Consider the following 20,760-nt stretch of genomic DNA (forward strand, 5'->3'; position numbering starts at 1 on the left):
GAGGGAACCAGCTGAGGAGGTCTGGACCTGATTATCCATGTGTGCAGGGGAGAGAGAGAGAGAGACAATGATGATCCATAGGCAGGAGAGAGAGAGAGAGAGAGAGAGAGAGAGAGAGAGAGAGAGAGAGAGAGAGAGAGAGACAATGATGATCCATAGGCAGGAGAGAGAGAGAGAGAGAGAGACACAATGTTAACGCACCGAGACCACATTCTACAAATGTCTTCTAAATCATGACAGTTAAAACCTATGTTTCTATATCAGTGGTTCTCAATATTTCATGTCAAGGACCCCTAGAATTATCTGTATTTGGCCGCCGCGTGTCTCAGCGCTGCGATGCAGCGGCCCAGCGTGTGGAGGGAGGTGAAAGTGGTTACCTGTTGTTCTGGTTGTGTCTCAGCGCTGCGATGCAGCGGCCCAGCGTGTGGAGGGATGAGGTGAAAGTGGTTACCTGTTGTTCTGGTTGTGTCTCAGCGCTGCGATGCAGCGGCCCAGCGTGTGGAGGGATGAGGTGAAAGTGGTTACCTGTTGTTCTGGTTGTGTCTCAGCGCTGCGATGCAGCGGCCCAGCGTGTGGAGGGATGAGGTGAAAGTGGTTACCTGTTGTTCTGGTTGTGTCTCAGCGCTGCGATGCAGCGGCCCAGCGTGTGGAGGGATGAGGTGAAAGTGGTTACCTGTTGTTCTGGTTGTGTCTCAGCGCTGCGATGCAGCGGCCCAGCGTGTGGAGGGAGGTGAAAGTGGTTACCTGTTGTTCTGGTTGTGTCTCAGCGCTGCGATGCAGCGGCCCAGCGTGTGGAGGGAGGTGAAAGTGGTTACCTGTTGTTCTGGTTGTGTCTCAGCGCTGCGATGCAGCGGCCCAGCGTGTGGAGGGAGGTGAAAGTGGTTACCTGTTGTTCTGGTTGTGTCTCAGCGCTGCGATGCAGCGGCCCAGCGTGTGGAGGGAGGTGAAAGTGCTTACCTGTTGTTCTGGTTGTGTCTCAGCGCTGCGATGCAGCGGCCCAGCGTGTGGAGGGAGGTGTTGATGTTGGAGGCTTCCTTCATCCTCTCGCCACTGCGCTGGTCTTTACAGCGCTCCGAACCGGCCAGGTCCACCACGCTCAGTCTGCAACGTGACAGGCAGGAGAAGGGTTGGTACGGGGACGCACGCAGTTTAGACGGACCGTCGGACCGACGTGCGGAAACGACGGTCGGACATGCGCTGCTCTCCGTGCTTGCGGTTAACCCATTTTGACCCGAGATCAGATTCTAAAAATGTCTTCTACATCCTGACAGTTTTTCTGAAAAATGTTTATATGTCAGTGGTTCTTCGATTTTTCAAAAATAGCAGATCTACAAGCTCGTAGCGCGCCACCGAGTGGCGCGCTACGAGCTTGTAGATCTGCTATTTTTCAATAGCTAAAGCATAACATAATGCTAACACCAAAAGGGATTCCCGCCCAAAATGGGTTAAGTTAGGGTTTGAGGTAGGTTGTCGGTCTAATGACGGTCTAATAACCCTTTTTTTTTTGGGTCCCAGATATAAATGGCATTAAATGGGGGTCAGTAGCCTATGCATGTCAAACTGGGCATCCTTCAAATTAAAATGATGAGAATCACTGCTAGAGCCCTGCCATCATATTCAAGGGCTTTTGGCACTCAAGAGTGTACAAATGGAACCAAATAGACCATAACAGGTCCATTTGTACTCTCTCAGAGTTAAGTTGACATTGATTTTCATAAATAAAAGTTATAATAAATTGAGGTCAACACATATAAATGGCATTAAATGGGGGTGAAACTGGGCATCCTTCAAATTAAAAGATGAGAATGCCTGCCATTATGTTTTCAAATGGGGGTTTGCCCAGAAAATGAGTTCAGTTTACACTCTCAAGAGTTAAAGACCTATAAGGGTCCATTTGGTTACCAACTCTCTGTCATTTAGCTTGAGACCACCATGAACCCCCTCAAGGAAGGACCACTGGCTGAGAACAACTGTTCTACGATCTATTCTAAGCTTAATTAATGAAAAAATAAAACCCCCAATTTTTCGCAGGTGCAGACTCGGCCCCCAGCCTGGTAACCTAGTCAAAATATGGCCCTTGAGGAAAATGAATTGGGGAACCCACCCGTTCGGTACACTACACACATTTATCAACCACACTCGGTCTGCAAGGTGACGGACAGGAAAGGGTTGGTACACACGGTCATTTGTTAATAATCAACTATCAAACTTCAGTTGGAGGCCATCGATATTGTCCTTTTCTTTTTGCTGAGGTTTGCGTGATCTGCGCAAAAGGACAGTTAACCCATTTTGGGCGGGAACCCCTTTTGGTGTTTTAAACATTATGTTATAATTTAGCTATTGAAAAATAGCAGATCTACAAGCTCATAGCGCGCCACCGAGTGGCGCGCTACGAGCTTGTAGGTCTGCTATTTTTGAAAAATCGTGAAAATATTTATTTCAGAAAACTGGAGGATTTAGAAGGATTTTTGAAAATGTTGAGGTCAGGCCTAAATGGGTCAAATGATAAGGGACAATATCGGTGGCACCCAACTGCAGGTCTCTTCATTTATCCTGTGCTCTCTTGACGACATGCAGTGAAGGTTACAAAAAAAAGGGCTCAAGACAAGGAGACTACGGCAAAATGGGACAGATGTGGCTTGTTTGAAAAACAACTTCAAACAATCCTAGATGGAGTCATCAAGGCAAGCACACCGCATTTGAATATTGTGATCAATATAATCTTATGTAACATGGGCTTGTTTCTGTTCTGCAAACCCTTTGACACACTTTTGGAAATCACAAAATACTTCAGCGCTTTGCCAGTCTGTGAGGAGAGCACGGTAGTTCCACTGACAGCAGAGCAAAAGCATTTACAGATGCGCGCTCGGTTTAATTAGAGGACATTGCGAACACATAATGCCAAACAATGGAATTAAGCTGGAGAAAGTCAAGTCAGACACTGTCGAAGTGACAGTGTCAGTCGCGCATCAGCGTTCCAACTTAAGTTTAAATGCACTGAGCTGGATATGCTACTCAATTTTGTTGTTTGGCACAATGACAATAAAGATATTCTGCTTCAGATTAAGCCCACGAAATACAATGTATAATGTATGAGCGAGTAAGTATATAATGAAAACGTACTCGCTGAATGATGCGTGTGGCCTGTCCCTGCTCGGCCTCTGGACGAACATATAAAGATAAAGACAATGTATAATGTGTATAAGAGTATAATATGAAAACGTACTCGCTGATGCGTGTGGCCTGTCCCTGCTCGTCCTCTGGATGGACGTGGAGCACGCGGAGGGAGAAGATGCTGTGACTGAAGAGCACAAGAACACAATTAATTAAAAAAAACAACCGGCACTCATACAATGGCCTCAGTGGTAGGTAAGGTAAATAAACAGTCAATATACTACTATACACCATTATGTTGTGTTAGAGAACAGTGCTAATCGACCCACGGCACCTGCTTACAACTCATTCACCGCCACCAGGGGGCGCCAAAAGGCCCAGACCGCCACCATATATATTTTATTTTATTTTATATATATATATTTTTTTTTTACCATGTTAAAAAACATGAAAAACACGTCCTTGGCGCTCCAGGACATCATGAAAAAGAAGTTAAATAAGTCCTTGGCGACAAAAAGATATAATAATTTATTTTCATTGTTTTGAACCAGATTGTAGGTATTGTATTGTTTGTTCCAAGAGAAAGTGATATGGCCTGATGTCAGCTGAGTATTAACCACGTATTTATTCCCCTGTGATAATCTGTTCATTATAATGTTCTCTTCACATTTTGTGAATGAAGACTCATTTTGCAACTTCATCATTAATCACCATGTTTTTGTTCTTTGAGGTTTGGCCTTATAGATGGAAATGTGGCATTTTCCTAAATTTTAGGACTATAGTCGGTTACGAAATAATTTTGTAAACATTTCAAATTTGGACTTTTGCTGTGGCCCCTGATCCATCTTAAGTTGAGTACCCCCGTGTTAGAACATTCATAACCACTCTCCAGGCAGAATAAGTACTAATGGAGATGATCCATATAACAAAGTAAAGTAAAAAATAAAAAACATTTGTGGGTCGAAGCGGTAGCTATAGTCACATTGATTCCAGCATGTCAACTCTTGTTTTAACCTGCCACAGACTACTTTGTGCACACAACAGCAGGGCTTCCTAGTGCAAGTCATGTGCAAGCTCTACTTTTCTTTAGTCAAGGCTGTGGTTGTAACTAACCTGCGGCTGGAGTTGCTGTTGAGGTGAGTGCTGGCGAAGCTCTGGTTGTGTCGTCCAGCCTTCAGAACCTTCCAGGCCTCCTCGGCACTGCGCACCTGGACCCAGGTCAGATCTACAGGGGGGGGGGGGGGGGGGGGGGGGGGAGTGTAACATGAAGCATGGTCTCATCTCTTACACTCTCAAGAGTTGAATTATTGTTAAACATCTGCATTATTTTAATTTACAAGTCTAGACAATTAGAGAATGTAGAAGAATTGTTATTATGATCAACATGTTGCGGCCTGTTGTCTCTCCTAATGGTACGGACGTCAAATCTCTCTTGTAGCAAAAACACGAGAGTAACTAAAATGAATTGGACAGCCTACTAGTGCCGCACCATTCTTGGCTGCTCAAATTTAGAAATGAGATTGCATAGGTGTCTGAATCTAGACCACCACACAATCTTTTATTTCGATTAATTTTATTAGCATGGAATTGTGGACGAAATCTTATCCAACAAAAACAAAATAAATATTTAGTTTTGGATCCGAGAGGCTTGGGGCCGTATCCAATGCACCTTAAACTTAAAAAAGTATTTTACAATAGTTCAGGTAGCCAATCTACAAGCTCACAACGTGTCCATGTTGATTGGCTAGTTGGAGCATTTAAAAATGTTTTTTTTTAAATAGTAAAATATGGCTAATAGGTTTAGATATAAAGGGTAAAGACAGGGGCCTAAATATGGCTAATAGGTTTAGAGATAAAGGGTAAAGACAGGGGCCCTAAATATGGCTAATAGGTTTAGAGATAAAGGGTAAAGACAGGGGCCCTAAATCAAATCATCAAATGGTCCGTGGGCTCAAACGCCAAATAACTAATGAACCTCAACATGAAAAGGCTTAAAAACACTGTTGATTTCGTCGACTAAAACCAAGACGAAAAATGTCCGTCGACTACCTTTTTTCACTGACGAAAAATAAAAAAATAAGCTATGATGACTAATTCTAAGACTAAATATACTGACAATTTCGTCAACAAATAAAAACTAGACTAAAATGTTAGGAAGGGACTAGTGGACAAGAGATCCAGTATAAGTCATTTTATAATTAGTTGCTGAAAATAGACAATCTACAAGCTTTTTGTCGTAGGCTTGTAGATTGGCTAGTTTCAGCAAGTGAAAAAAAATCAGTCATTGCGACGGCATCAAGGCCCGTCAAAATACATTTTGTTCGACTAAATCAACTGTAGATTTAGTCACCTAAAACACTTAAAACATCCCAGGTGACTAAAACTAAATGAAATCTATTCAAGAGACTACGACTCAAAACAAAAAATCGAAAAATGTGCTGCCAAAAAACAACACTGGTTGAAATAAAAGCACCGAGCTGGAACAACGAGCGGTAGGTATAGGGCGTGTGTGTTATACCCTTCACGTAGGGGTTCCCCTGCTTGTCCTCGCTCAGCCGCAGCGTGGCTCGCTTCTTGGCGGGCGGGGTCTCCAGCAGGTCGTACAGGAACTCGTTGTAGATCTCGTAGAACGCCACCCAGATGGAGAACTGCACGCCGGCCTCCAGGTCGCTGCCCCCGCCGCTCTGGGTCAGACTGTCAGAGTCCAGACACACGCTGTCACATTCTGGAGAGAGAGTACAAGGGAGACAGAGAGACAACGTATTCAGTATTCTGCCCATTTAGACGTGAAACCACATTCTACAAATGTCTTCTAAATCCAGTTCTTTAAAAAAAAACATGTTTCTATGTCAGTTGTTCTCAAACGTTTTCATGTCAAGGACCCCAAGAATTATCTGTAATAACATGATGCCCGGCCACAAAACGGCCTGGCCAATCAGCAGCAGCTAGAGGCGGGATAGCTGCTGCTGATTGGCCAGGCCGTTTTGTGGCCGGGCATCAAGTCTGCCTGAGAGTTCCCAGATGAGGAGCAGGAGGGGGGAACCCAGTGTACTCTCTGCTGCCCCATCTGGCGGAGTCAGGTTACCACAGACACCCTCCAGAAGCAAAGATTTGAGTTCAAAACGTTCGCTCTGAAAGAATCAAAGATTTGCGGCACATTTTTCACGATTTTTCAAAAATAGCAGATATACAAGCTCGTAGCGCGGCACTCTGTGCCGCGCTATGAGCTTGTAGATCTGCTATTTTTCAATAGCTAAAGTATAACATGATGCTTAAGACATTCATTGTCATTTATTTTTAGGTGTTATGACCTCAATTACACCCAAAAGAAACCTGAGCTTTGAACATTCAGTGGATTTTCTGTGGTCTGAAGTTTTCTCTGGGGTTTGGAAGCCTTTTGAGCTGCAATGAAAACAGGCAAAACAGTGAAAACATTGACATATATGGGATTTGCAGGCTCTTACATCACAAACGGCAGGAATATCAGAGCACTTGTTTGAGCCAGAAAACCCACAGAAAAATCTACTGAATGTTAAAGGTTTTTTGGGTGAAATTTAACTCAGAAAACCTACAAAAAAAATAAGAAAAATTACAAAATGTCCCATGTCACAATCCTTTTAAGTATAAAGTTACAGTACAGAACAAAGCAAAATGTTCGATGTGCAGTTTCCTCCACAAGAATTGATATCATGATTCTCAAACGATTCTCTTTTTTTTTTTCTATGAAAATATGTATTGTCTTTAGTCAGTAGTTGCTGAACCTGTAGCCAATTACTGTGGCTTTAAACAGACAACATCATCAAGTGTTTGACTTAAAGGACCACTTCACCACTTTTCAACATGTCTTCATATAATTGGTCCTCACTAATGTTCATGATAAAACACCACCATTTTTTCCTACTCAGTCTGTGTCTCATAGGAGGGCTTTGGGCAGTTCGGACACCCGTCCACCAGTGACATCATCATTAGGCAGATTTCTTTTTAAACAAGATTTGTTTTTAAAATATATTTAGATTTGTATTATCGTGAGAACGATGGCTTGCCTTCAACTTTTGCATTGCAACTTTTCATAAAAAGAAAGCCTGCCGTTTCTATTAGCTTGGATTCACCATCGATGATGAGACACAGACTGAGTAGGAAAGAATTGTGGTATTTTATCATGAACATTAGTTAGGACCAATTATAGGAAGAGAAGTTGAAAAGTGGTCCTTTAAACGTCTCTTAAAGTCTCTCTCGTAGCAAAAACACGAGAGTAACTAAAATGAATTGGACAGCCTACTAGTGCCGCACCATTCTTGGCTGCTCAAATTTAGAAATGAGATTGCATAGGTGTCTGAATCTAGACCACCACACAATCTTTTATTTCGATGAATTTGTGTAGCACTACCCCATTCCAATACCCGCCTCTAAATGATCCAATGAAACGAGTTCAGTGTTCAGTTCGCTTCAGATGTGGAGAAACCAGTTCTGTGGCTAGAAGAGATTAGGAGGGAAACGGGTTTCAACTGACTCATCACGCAGGCAGGGTGTGTGTGTGTGATGTGAACGAGTGGTTGAGTGCGGGCGACATAAGATGAATGAGCGTCGTTAAGTGTATCAACGTGTGTGTGTGTGCGTGCGTGTGAGAGAGAGAGACAGAGTCAGTGAAAGTAGGGGTGGGGCAGGCCCAGCCCAAGGAAGGTGTTTAACCCATTTTGGGGGTTGGAACCCCTTTTGGTGTTAGCATTACGTTATGCTTTAGCTATTGAAAAACAGCAGATCTACAAGCTCATAGCACGCCACCGAGTGGCGCGCTACGAGCTTGTAGGTCTGCTATTTTTGAAAAATCGATGTAGAAGACATTTATAGAATCTGATCTCAGGTCAAAATGTGATACATTTGCTCTGTAAGAACTTTGTCCCGTGTCCAATACACATTTTGATGACTAAAACTATGACAAAAAAATGTTCGTCGACTACCTTTTTTTCACAGACGAAAACTACATGGAAACTAAATGAAAACTAGGCTACGGTGACTAAAACCAAGACTAAATATAGTGACAATTTTGTCAACAAATACAAACTAGACTAAAATGTAAGGAGGGGACTAGTGGACAAGAGATCCAATATAAGTCATTTTACACTTGGTTGCATGCTGAAAATAGCAGATCTACAAGCTCGTAGATCTGCTATTTTCAGCAAGTGTAAAATCAGCCATTATGACGGCATCAAGGCCCGCCAAAAATACATTTTTGTCGACCAAATCAAACTGTAGATTTCGTCGACTAAAATCTTATGATATTTAGTCGACCAAAACTAGACTTAAACACCAATACATTCCAGGTGACTAAAATGTGACTAAAACCAAATGAAAGCTATTCAAGAGACTATGACTAACACAAAATGGGCGGGAACCCCTTTTGGTGTTTTAAACATGATGTTATAATTTAGCTATTGAAAAATAGCAGATCTACAAGCTCATAGCGCGCCACCGAGTGGCGCGCTACGAGCTTTGTAGGTCTGCTATTTTTGAAAAAAATCGTGAAAATATTTATTTCAGAAAACTGGAGGATTTAGAAGGATTTTTTTTAAATGTTGAGGTCAGGCCTCAAATGGGTCAAATGATAAAAGGACAAAATGTGCCGCCCCAAAAACAACACCACCGATGCCGTGTCAGGTGGTCATTACCCTCCAGCTGGGTGGCGATGTGACTCGTGAAGGTGGACATCCCGGCGACGCCACTGTCCCAGGTGCTGGTACCGCCGTGCCGAGAGCTCTGGCTCACCTCCTGTGACACAGGGATTAAAGCAATGTCAAATATCACGTGTGAAAGTTATTTGCAGTGTTGTTTTCGTCGACTAAAACTAAACAAAAAATGTTCGTCGACTACCTTTTTTCATTGACAAAAAATAAATAGAAACGAAATAAAAACTAATCTATGATGACTAAAACTAAGACTAAATATATCGACAATTTCGTCAACAAATAAAAACTAGACTAAAATGTTAGGAAGGGACTAGTGGACAAGAGATCCAGTATAAGTCATTTTACACTTGGTTGCATGCTGAAAATAGCCGCTCTACAAGCCCACAACGCGTCGCAGCGCGACGCGTTGTGAGCTTGTAGATCGGCTATTTTCAGCAAGTGTAAAAACAGTCATTACGACAGCATCAAGCCGCGGCAAAATAAATTTTAGTCGACTAAATCAACCGTAGATTTAGTCGACTAAAATCTCATGACATTTAGTCGACTAAAACTAGACTAACACTAAAACATTCCAGGTGACTAAAATGTGACTAAAACTAAGTGAAAACTATTCAAAAGACTATGACTAAAATCAAATTTCGCTGCCAAAAACACTGGTTATTTGCGTCCGTTTTTTCCAACCCTTTTCATATCATCAAGGCCCATTATTTATTCGCCTTTTACACCAGCATTACGTTATGCTTTAGCTATTGGAAAAACAGCAGATCTACAAGCTCATAGCGCGCCACCGAGTGCGCGCTATGAGCTTGTAGGTCTGCTATTTTTTGAAAAATCGAAGAACGACTGACATAGAAACATAGCTTTTTCAGAAAACGGTCAGGATGTAGAAGAATTTTTTAGAATCTGATCTCAGGTCAAAATGGGATAAATTTGCTCTGTCCACCACGGACCACCGTTAGGTGACATTTAGCCTCTCAGACCCAAAACGTAGAATATTTTGTTATCGTTGGATAGGATTCTGTCCACAGTTCCATTGATGTGGTACCGTATTAGGAGAGATAACAGGAAAACGTTGTTCAAAATAATTCTACATGCTCTTATTGTGTAGTATTCTTGTGATCGTTTAACAATAACTTTAACTCTTGAGAGCGTAAAATGAAACCAACTGGAACCAACTCTCCGTCGTTTTGCTGGGGGACCACGTGGAACCCCCACAAGGACCACTGGTTGAAAAACCACTGTCCTACGGTAATCTGCGATTTGTGGAACAGTGAAAAGTAGCGCACGCACACACACACACACACACACACACACACACACACACACACACACACACACACACACACACACACACACACACACACACACACACACACACACACACACACACACACACACACACACACACACACACACACACACACACACACACACACACACACACACACACACACAGCGCTGTGTTTCATAAACTATTTGCACAATATGTACAGTACGGTAGAATTAGGATGTTTTTAAGTAGCCATGATACAGTTATGATGCTAAAGTTGGCCATACCAGCCCTGACACAAATAAATAAATAAAGGGCCAAACAAAATGCCAGATGACAACAGAAATTATCTGAGATCAGTAGGGTTCTTTGGAAGATTGAACTTGTATTTTATTGCTAGTTTAACCACTTCAAATACCATTTAGACCCGAGGACGATTTTACTTAAACTATTTCATGTCAAGGAGTCGGACCCCAAAAAATATATGTATTTGGCCGCAGACCCCCATCTGAAAATATGTTGTTCCAGGGACCCTCCCAGACGCAAAGATTTGAGTTAAAAACGTTCACTCTGAAAGAATATATATTCAAAGATTTGCACCACATTTTCATGATTTTTCTAAAAAATAGCAGATCTACAAGCTCATAGCGCGGCACCGAGTGCCGCGCTATGAGCTTGTAGATCTGCTATTTTTCAATAGCTAAAGTGTTTACATAATGCGCAAAACACCAAAAGGGGTTCCCATACAGAATGGGTTAAAACCACAAATAATAGGACAAGTTCAAGCTTGTATTGACTATATGGCCTATTTTGGGTGCATGCCATCGTGCTTCCATAGAAGTCATGCTGACTTCCATATGGAATCCTAATGACTGAAATCCGTCAGAGAACTTGAATCCACACAGACAGGCAACCAAAAAATAAAGCATCGCAGTGGAACATAGAAACCACACATTAACAAAAAAAATCACACCCGTGTGACCTGAGTGGTGCAACTCCCCCCCTTCCACCCCCCCCCCTCCTCTCTCTCTCTGTCTCTCTCTCATTAGCAGGCAACAGTGCAATACTATCTCTCTGTCTCTGGCACGACAGCGCCCCTACTGGTACTCATGAGTCACACATGAGTCACACACAAACGTAGTCACAAACATAGGTTAAAGGAGCATTCAGTGATTTGGGTGATTTGGAAAACCACCCAGTCCGCCCCGGTAACAAAATGTGCACATGCACGCTCTACAGTGGGGGGAAGTGCAACAGGCCAACAGCATGTGCACCAAGGCCCGCCCCCACTCGATCATGATTGGAGGAAGGCCCCAATAATCCTGATTGGATGAAGGTTTTGCCACCCGCCACCAAAACTGAAACTAGGGTGTTTTGACCCCAGGGGCTCACTGGGGACAGGGAGGAACTCCTTATATGGTCAGCACTAGGCATGCCACGGTATACCGAATTTCGGTAATACCGCGACAGGAAAAGCCACGGTGTTGATACCGTGAGATTTCCGAGCTGACGGTATTTTAATACAGCGTCGGTGGGCGGCGCATGCTGCGCATATGCAGTGCAACTCCACTTGCAGACTAAGGCAAAACATTTATTTTCACCACACAGCTGCAGTAGATTGAAAAGTTGCTTCCTACCTTTGAGTTAGTGTTGCTGAAAGACACCCAGATCCAATTGTATATTCCATATTTCCATATGTAGCCTACTATGTGTGAAGTTGTGAACTGACAAAACACGGCACACAGAGTTGTGATCATGCAGTTGAGATTACGCACTAGCTCTGCTGCAGCGTGCAGGGTACAAAACGGCCATTAGGGGGAGCCATAGTACAGTGAAATACAGTGGGGAATAGCTATTGATTAAATACTTTATTGGCAGAAATGTAATCAGTATAGGGTACAGTCAAACACATGTCCAAAGGGATCACTGAAAAAAGTCCTTGCAGTCTTGTTTCCATTCAGGTCCTGGGTAATCAATTCATAATCATGACAAGTCACATGACAAATAACAAAATTGAAATTATCATAAAAGGTAGAAATACAAAATAATATGTAGGCCTACAGGTTGGGGAACAAAGAAGGGCTTATAAGGAGGTAGGGGTAGTCACTATACATAGATGGGGGGGGCAATCTTTTTTTTTATTTTTATATATAAATACCGTGGAATACCGAGGTATAGGTTATCAATACCGGCACCGTACCGTACTGTAAAATATCATACCGTGGCATGCCTAGTCAGCACACTCTATAGTAGGGAGGATTATCCAGAAAAAAAGAAAAAATAAGTGATATTTGAATTAAGTCAAATCACTGAATATACCTTTAACGTCACAAACATAGGTGAACAACACGGACATTGCTGTTCCTTGGGAGTGGTTGCAACACTCAAAAAAAGAAAAAAAGGAAAGCATCGGTTCTTCAGCTCACCTCTTTGAGCAGGGCAGCGCCCCTACTGGTACTCATGAGTCACACACAAACATAGTCACAAACATAGGTTAACGTCACAAACATAGGTGAACAACACGGACATTGCTGTTCCTTGGAGTGGTTGCACCACTAAAAAAAAGAAAGCAACTGTTCTTCAGCTCACCTCTTTGAGCAGGGCAGCGCCCCTACTGGTACTCATGAGTCACACACAAACATAGGTTAACGTCACAAACATAGGTGAACAACACGGACATTGCTGTTCCTTGGGAGTGGTTGCAACACTCAAAAAAAGAAAAAAAGGAAAGCATCGGTTCTTCAGCTCACCTCTTTGAGCAGGGCAGCGCCCCTACTGGTACTCATGAGTCACACACAAACATAGTCACAAACATAGGTTAACGCCACAAACATAGGTGAACAACACGGACATTGCTGTTCCTTGGAGTGGTTGCACCACTAAAAAAAAGAAAGCATCTGTTCTTCAGCTCACCTCTTTGAGCAGGGCAGCGCCCCTACTGGTACTCATGAGTCACACACAAACATAGGTTAACGTCACAAACATAGGTGAAAAACACGGACATTGCTGTTCCTTGGGAGTGGTTGCACCACTCAATAAAAGAAAAAAAGGAAAGAATCTGTTCCTCAGCTCACCTCTTTGAGCAGGGCGTCCCGCCGGCTCTCCTCGGCGCGGACCTCGTCCGGGTTCAGCTGCCTCACGTCCTGGTGCATGGCGGGCTTCAGGTCCACGGCGCCGTACAGACGACCCTGGACCTTCCTGAACACGGAGACCAGCGCCCTGGGGAGGAGACCCGCCTCTCGGCCGCTGCCTGCACAGCACAGCAAAGAGAGTCGATGTGTTCAGCTGCTGTGTGTGTGACTGTGTGTCCATATATAAAGACCCAGGGACGAATTCTTTTCATAATCCTCAGGGGGCCCGTCTTGGAGCTTGAATATATATTCGCTGGTGCGCAACACCTCTGAATGTCAGATAATTGCTCGTTTAGATTGATTCCACCTGCTTAAGCACCCAGATTAGCATTTCAATGCCTGATCTTCATGTGTACAAGGGGACAGGCAACGCGAGAAAACAGACGTGTTAAGGTGTCAGACTTGGATGGTTAGAGCAGCGCGATTACATACAAAGTCAATGCAAGCGAGAATTGCGCGAACGGGCGCGACCTGATGCGGCACAAACGGGACGAACCGAGGCGAATATATATTTCAGGTCCAATTCCTCATGGGGGCCGAGATCCCTGGTCCAATTCCTCATGGGGGCCCTGGCCCCCCGGCCCCCACAGACTCTACGTCGTTGTAAAGACCGACGTACACTCTGGACGGTGTGACAACAAGCAGCTATAAATAATAACTCACCCTGGATGGTGTAGGTCTTCCCAGAGTTGGTGACGCCGTACGTGTAGAGCAGACGGCTCTGCCCCTGCAGGACGTCTCTCACCATGCTCTTCATGGTGGCTTCGTACAGGTCCTGTTGGCTGGTCTCTGGAGCAAAGATCTACACGGAGGAGGAGAGATAACTTAACACATTGAGAGCCCACGCAAAACTGCCCAAAATCACTTTCACCTAGAAAATCCATTCACATTTTTTTATAATTCAGCTGACTGTGGAGACACATGCTGGAACTTTTTACTTTGAAATGTTTTATAGTTTCCTGAGTTATTTAATTTAAACGCCAAATGCATTCTCAATGGCGAAAACAAACTTTGGCACCACGTATTTACATTTTTTTTTGATTTTTTTTAATAAAAAAAAAAATATATATATATATATATATATATATATATATATATATATATATATATATATATATATATATATATATATATATATTTTTTTTTAAGACGTCCACAGACGTCTTGGGCTATGCACGTGCGGTAATACCAAGGACGTCCACAGACGTCTTGGGCACAAAATGTGTTAAGGTATTTTCAGACGGGCGTCGATTAACGCGGCGGGCGTTGTCAGGACCTGCATCAACGACAGGTCTGCTCAAGAGGGGAGCGACAACTCAAGCGTAAAAAATAAAAATCACACCCGTGTGAACTGAGTGGTGTAAGGTCTTATATAGCCTGATCAGCTGTGGTCTGGCGTAATGTCTGACGTAATGAAATCACACCCGGGTGAACCGAGTGGTGTAAGGTCTTATATAGCCTGATCAGCTGTGGTCTGACGTAATGTCTGACGTAATGAAATCACACCCGGGTGAACTGAGTGGTGTAAGGTCTTATATAGCCTGATCAGCTGTGGTCTGACGTAATGTCTGACGTAATGAAATCACACCCGGGTGAACTGGGTGACCGTAGCAACCATTTTTTAAGCACAGACAGACAGACACGTAAACTAACAAAGCCAGTCGTAGGAGTGGTTTACACCACTCAAAAAAAGCTAAACAGAATCCCGGTCTCGTCAGACGCGGGTGTGTGTAACTGTGCACGACACTTTCACGGGACCGCGCCCACGTAAATACACTTGCGTTGTCGCCACACTTCTCCGCACGTACAAAAAAAAACCCCACAGGTCTCATTGAAAATGAATTACTAGGTGTGTGTGTGTGTGTGTGCTATAGTGTGATAATGCTTAAAGGGGCATTCCACTCATTTTCAACATTTAATATACCTTAGAGCTGTTGTGTGGAAATAATAAAAAAGTCTCCCCCATGCTGTGTTTCCTAGTATGAAAAAAATCATTAACATGGTGAAACACATCTTGATGACATCATCAAGATGTGTTTCACCATGTTAATGATTTTTTTTCAGACCTCCAGTTCTAGGAAACACAACATGGGGGGGCTTTTTTATTATTTCCACACAACAGCTCTAAGGTATATTAAATGTTGAAAATGAGTGCAATGCCCCTTTAAATGGAAACTAACATACTGATTGAAAAGATCTAAATGCAAGACAGATACTGGTTAAAAAGATTCAAACATTGCACACACTGGTTAAGTTGAAGTCGTTTTGTCATGTGAGCGGTACCTTTGAGAAGCTGAAGCGGTGGATGCTCTGGACGATGCCCCGCTCCGCATTCTTCATGTTCTGAGAGTCTTTGGGAGCTTTGAGCAGCAGAGTCTCGTTGTCCTGGATGCTGACGCAGCGCTGGGGAGAGGAATGGAGAGAAGGACACAACACTTCTTAGCACATAGTTTTCACCAGCAGCTTGAATATGTTTCACATGTACGTTCCAGACAGTTTAGGTCAGGGGTGGGCAACTTTGACGATGGAGAGGGCCACTATATTTCCACACTCACTCCCTAGGGCCATATATTACTGTCGTAGCAAAAATAGACGATCTACAAGCTCAAAACGCGTCGCGCTGCGACACGTTTTGAGCTTGTAGATCGGCTATTTTTGCTATATTCGAAATAAAATCTTACGTTTTTGCTATTTTTGAATTGGAATCCTGAAAATGAACATTTTTATGTAATTTCAAATGCCTTTAATTATACTTGTGTTGAGCAATGAGCTACTAATTTAGACTGAAGTAATTAAAGCGGGTCATGTTTGCATGTTGTGGAATTGTAAACAGCTGAAACCAATATTATATCAGTATTCTGACATTAACCTGAGGGCCACATTAAGTGAAGGTGGGGGCCGCATGTGTAGCCGAATCAGCCGTTGGCAAAAACAAATTTGCCTGCCAGCGGATTAGGGTCTGGCGAGGCTCAGTAGCACGCCTCTTTCCTACAACCGAGAACAGGTCGGGCCAATCGGGACACGGTATGCAATATGGGCGGGCTTTGGTACAGTGACGTTCAATGCTTGAGACCTTTGACTGACAGTAGCTCTGACCAATTGCGTCAAAGAGAAAATGTTTGAACCCGCCCCCCGGGAAATGAAATCCAAGTGGAGCCAGCCCAGACTAATATACCGCGACAGTGTTGTGTGATATTAGTCTGGCTTATTAGCCAGGCTACCGCATGTGGCCCCCGGGCCGCCAGTTGCCCACCCCTGGTTTAGGTCATCTCTCTCTCTCTCTCTCTCTCTCTCGCTCACCTCTTCTCCTCCTCTCTCCTTCTCTCCGTCAGTGAGAGGTCTGATTCGAAGGAACACTTTCACTTTCTCCCCAGCACCCGCCGCATCGCCGCTTCCCCGTTTGGTGGGCTCAGGTTTGGACAGAGTCTTCTAAAGATTGGGAAGAAATGAAGAGAGTGTAAAAACAGACAGTCGCAGCATTCAAAACAAAACAAAATAATTGATAACTGTCGAGTGACAGATTATCATGTGATAAATTATGTGGTGTCGGAATGGCAGAAGACAGTGAGAGACTGACTTAATTTTAGGCAGTATATCAGTCAGTATTACAAATTGTCACACAAATAAATGTTATGGTGTTTTGGGGCATTGAACATTGGAACATTATGGATAGAGAATACATTTGTGTTGACAAATATCTGGAATATACTGACATATACATTTTTCTACTATAAAATAATAATAAAATGCGGAAATAGCCGATTAAACGTAACCTCAAATACTTTTGTATTTTAAATTGTGACATAACAGGTCTTTTAGCAGCAGCTTTTCCAATACGGGAACAACTCCAGAGGCAATGCTGCTGTGGAGAAGAAGAGAGCAAAAGGTCCCTAACACTAAACTCCTCACCGACTCTTTGCCTGCGCAGATGATGGAGAAGTCGGGGACGGGGAGCATCCGGGGACGGGACGGCGCCCCGAACTCTGCCGCCGTGGACTCGAACACGTTCATGGGCTCCTCCTCGTCGAACGGATAGGTGGGAGACGTCACGAACATGGACATGATGTCTACCTGCTGGGGGAGAGGGGGGGGGGGGGGGTGGGGGCGCTGTTAGTGATAACCAGAACTCTCACATTGAATTGAGCAATCGCTGATAGATTGATTGGATTTGCCTGACCTCAAAATCTTCTAAATCCTCCAGTTTTCTGAAATAAATATTTTCACGATTTTTCAAAAATAGCAGACCTACAAGCTCGTAGCGCGCCACTCAGTGGCGCACTATGAGCTTGTAGATCTGCTATTTTTCAATAGCTAAATTATAACATAATGTTTAAAACACCAAAAGGGGTTCCCGCACAAAATGGGTTAACAGATTGGAGAATTACAGTACATTTCAAGCACAACTCAATAATTGCAGCCGTCCGTAGTAGCCCCATATGTGCCCTCTCTACGCTCATTCTGTAGCTCCGAGATGAGGTCACACACAGGGCCCTCCCACCCCGTTCAGAAACGGCGCATGTTTCCACAATTCCACGATTCTTACCTTTTCTAAACAATTAATCAAAAACGTGAAGTGGTGTGAAGGGTTTACACTAATTCAACGTCAACAACGGCAAAGAAAATCCAACTTTAAACGGTTACACGAGCGTCTAGCGGTTGTTTAGCATGTTTTTCAAGGAAGTTGAAAAGCTTTAGCGCCTCCCCGGCTCGAAAATTTCCAACTGACGTCAGTTCACTCTACATGCACGCGCACACGCACAAATTCCTTGATAAACATGGAAGCGGCTTACTAAACCAACCGCTGTAACGCTCGTAACCGTTTAAAGTTGGATTTTCTTTGCCGTTGTTGTCGTTGAATTAGTGTAAACCCTTCACACCACTTCACGTTTTTGATTCATTGTTTAGAAAAGGTAAGAATCGTGGAATTGTGGAAACATGCCGTTTCTGAACGGGGTGGGAGGGGCCCTGTGTGTGACCTCATCTCGGAGCTACAGAATGAGCGTAGGGAGAGGGCACATATGGGGCTACCGTCCGTAGGTGCCCTTTGAGAGCGGTTCTGAAGGAGTCAAGGGATCCACATGTCATAATGACTGTAAGGTAGGGCGTTCCACATTTTGGTGGCATAGGAGCGAAATTAATTTAGACCCTTGTTTGTGCCGAATCTGGGTTGTACATGGTTTGTTGGTGCTGTGGGTGTGGACTTTGTTGACATTAAGGTATTTATTTAGACAGGTACATGGGTATCTCGGTTGAGTAGAGAATTGTGTGGACCATTTTAGTAAGTGTGATGTCGTCTTGGTGCAACATTGTTTTCCCACTTAAAAGTAAACAAACCAACATGCAGTGTAATGTTCATATACAGGGTATCTGAACATTAACTTGTAGACTTGACTTGATCTTGTAGATCGGCTATTTTCAGCGAGTGTAAAAACAGTCATTACGATGGCATCAAGGCCCTCCAAAATACATTTTAGTCGACTAAAATCACCTGTAGATTTAGTCGACTAAAACTAGATTAACACTAAAACATTCCAGGTCGGTGACTAAAATGTGACTGAAACTAAATTAATCTATTGAAGACAATATGACAAACTACAATCAAAACTGGCCTGAAGTGAGGCATTGTAGTATCCCAAGGACACAGGTACAGTCAGCGTGAGAGACTTAACTTCAAGAGCATTCTTCAGGCACATTTTTGGAGTGCTTACATTCAAAACAGAAATGTTGTACTTTTTTTTAACTCCACTACATTTCTAGAAAGGGACTCTTGGGACCAAAACTTACAAATACATATTTAACCATTAACCACCCATTTCAAATAGAATGAAAACAGGCAATCTATACAAGCAAAACAGCAATGCATTGACATTTAAACATACACTGCATTTCGTAAATGTGTACTTTTGAATATTCCCCCGTTTACTTTTCCACCACACAGAGAGAGAGAGAGAGATTACACGGGACACACGAACAAGTTAAATTGGAAGTGATTAAACTGGTCCTGAATTAAATCAACCGTCATGAAAACTGTTACAGCCGAGTTTAGCACCCAAATACAGAAAAGGTAACCAAGGGTCCCGAAGGGGCTAGTAAAGAAAAGTCAACAAAATAGCTCAAATAGTCAGAGAGGGAACAGAGTAGTGCATCGAGGCTCGAAACAATAAAACTAGGAGGAGGATACCAAGAATTGAAGAAAACGACGGACGACGACAACAACAACAACAACGGTCTGAAATATCACATGCTAAACATTAAGGTCGACACAACTCACCTCTGAAAAGAAGGACCGTTGAAATGAAGACGTTACAAGAACGGGAAGGAAAGTACGCCAGGAACGACAACGACCCAAACAAGACGAGATAATTTAACTATTATCTAAACTACTTCGATAAAATAACTAACTACTACTAAATAACCGTGTAGAACGGTCTGTGTCGACGCACACACTGACTGCAGTTAGTAGTTGTCTTGTCTGTTGTTGTCTGACTGACTGTAGTGTAAGCTACTAAAGCTAGCTACTAGCATCGATTCAAAATAACTAATCTACTGGCTAGGTCCTCCTCCTCATCTCTGCTTTTCGAATATCGCGGTTCCTGTCCAGCGGCGATCTGATTGGCCACGCCGGTCGCGCTCACGTGGGCGCCGTCTTCTCATTGGCCACGCTCGCGTAGCCGTCGTGCACAGCTGTACTCTCATTGGCTATACGCTCAAGGCACCGTTCATCGTCACCGGTTGGCTGGGAGGCGCGTTGCACCGTTTAAGAAGCGCCCCCGTTAAACAACAGCGAGCTGGATTTTAGTTCCCAACTTCCCACCCACCCCATGTTACTATAAATGTCTACACTTATTTTTGAGTGAGTTACACAGACCTGCAAGGGTCCATTTGGTTCCTTTTGTACACTCAGAGTTTTACAGACCTGGTCCCAGTGGTCCATTTGGTTCCATAATTCAATTTAAATTACAATTTACAATTTACAATTTAGGCATTTAGCAGACGCTCTTAATCCAGAGCGATTTACATTAAGCAATAACAAAAACAAATAACAAAAGCATGGCATACATCACATATATAAAAAGTAGTTATCATGACTCAAGCGTAAACTAAGAACGTAACAGTGGAGTATCTATGTGAACTATACATACTATACTATATTATATATTATGTGTACTATAAAGTGCTATGACTACATAAAAATGCAATTCTAGTGCTGTCTACGTAACAAGCTATAAGTCTGTTTAAAAATACTACCTAAGTCTACATAAAGTGCTATCTAATTGTAGACTAATCTAATTGTACACACTCTCAGAGTTATAGACGTGCAATTGTCCATTTGGTTCCATGTGTACATTCAGAGGTATAAACATGCACAGGTCCATTCTGAACCCGATCAAGGAACCCTGCTTGTGAATGCTCATGAAAAAAATATGCATTTTTGGCGATGTGATATATTTTTTGAATGTTTTGAAATAATTATAATGAAAGACTAAATGTAGGAGACCCACAAATGGGTCCCGACCCACTGTTTGGGAAATATTGATCTATAGGCTATACACATTCATTA

At 43.1% G+C, this 20,760-nt stretch overlaps 1 protein-coding gene across 2 annotated transcripts in view; it reads right to left on the bottom strand.

The window, feature by feature from the left end:
• kif20a (kinesin family member 20A) overlaps nucleotides 1-19,752 on the bottom strand; it is a 44,184-nt gene extending 24,432 nt beyond the window's left edge. Inside the window, exons 1-11 of one of the 2 annotated variants that reach the window (XM_079507147.1) lie at nucleotides 19,471-19,752; nucleotides 17,109-17,270; nucleotides 16,500-16,628; nucleotides 15,483-15,602; nucleotides 13,863-14,001; nucleotides 13,143-13,318; nucleotides 8,781-8,880; nucleotides 5,633-5,839; nucleotides 4,228-4,339; nucleotides 3,227-3,301; nucleotides 958-1,101 (exon numbers count right to left, since the gene is read on the bottom strand). In XM_079507147.1, the coding sequence (XP_079363273.1) occupies nucleotides 958-1,101; nucleotides 3,227-3,301; nucleotides 4,228-4,339; nucleotides 5,633-5,839; nucleotides 8,781-8,880; nucleotides 13,143-13,318; nucleotides 13,863-14,001; nucleotides 15,483-15,602; nucleotides 16,500-16,628; nucleotides 17,109-17,261 (1,355 nt within the window). In that variant the 5' untranslated portion in view covers nucleotides 17,262-17,270; nucleotides 19,471-19,752. Of the gene's footprint in view, nucleotides 1-957; nucleotides 1,102-3,226; nucleotides 3,302-4,227; nucleotides 4,340-5,632; nucleotides 5,840-8,780; nucleotides 8,881-13,142; nucleotides 13,319-13,862; nucleotides 14,002-15,482; nucleotides 15,603-16,499; nucleotides 16,629-17,108; nucleotides 17,274-19,470 lie in introns of both variants that reach the window. The other variant, XM_079507148.1, reaches the window with a different exon arrangement.
• Nucleotides 19,753-20,760: the final 1,008 nt, after the last annotated feature.

This window comes from Electrona antarctica, assembly GCF_951216825.1.
Source record: "Electrona antarctica genome assembly, chromosome: 8".
NCBI classification, from domain to species: Eukaryota; Metazoa; Chordata; class Actinopteri; order Myctophiformes; family Myctophidae; genus Electrona; species Electrona antarctica.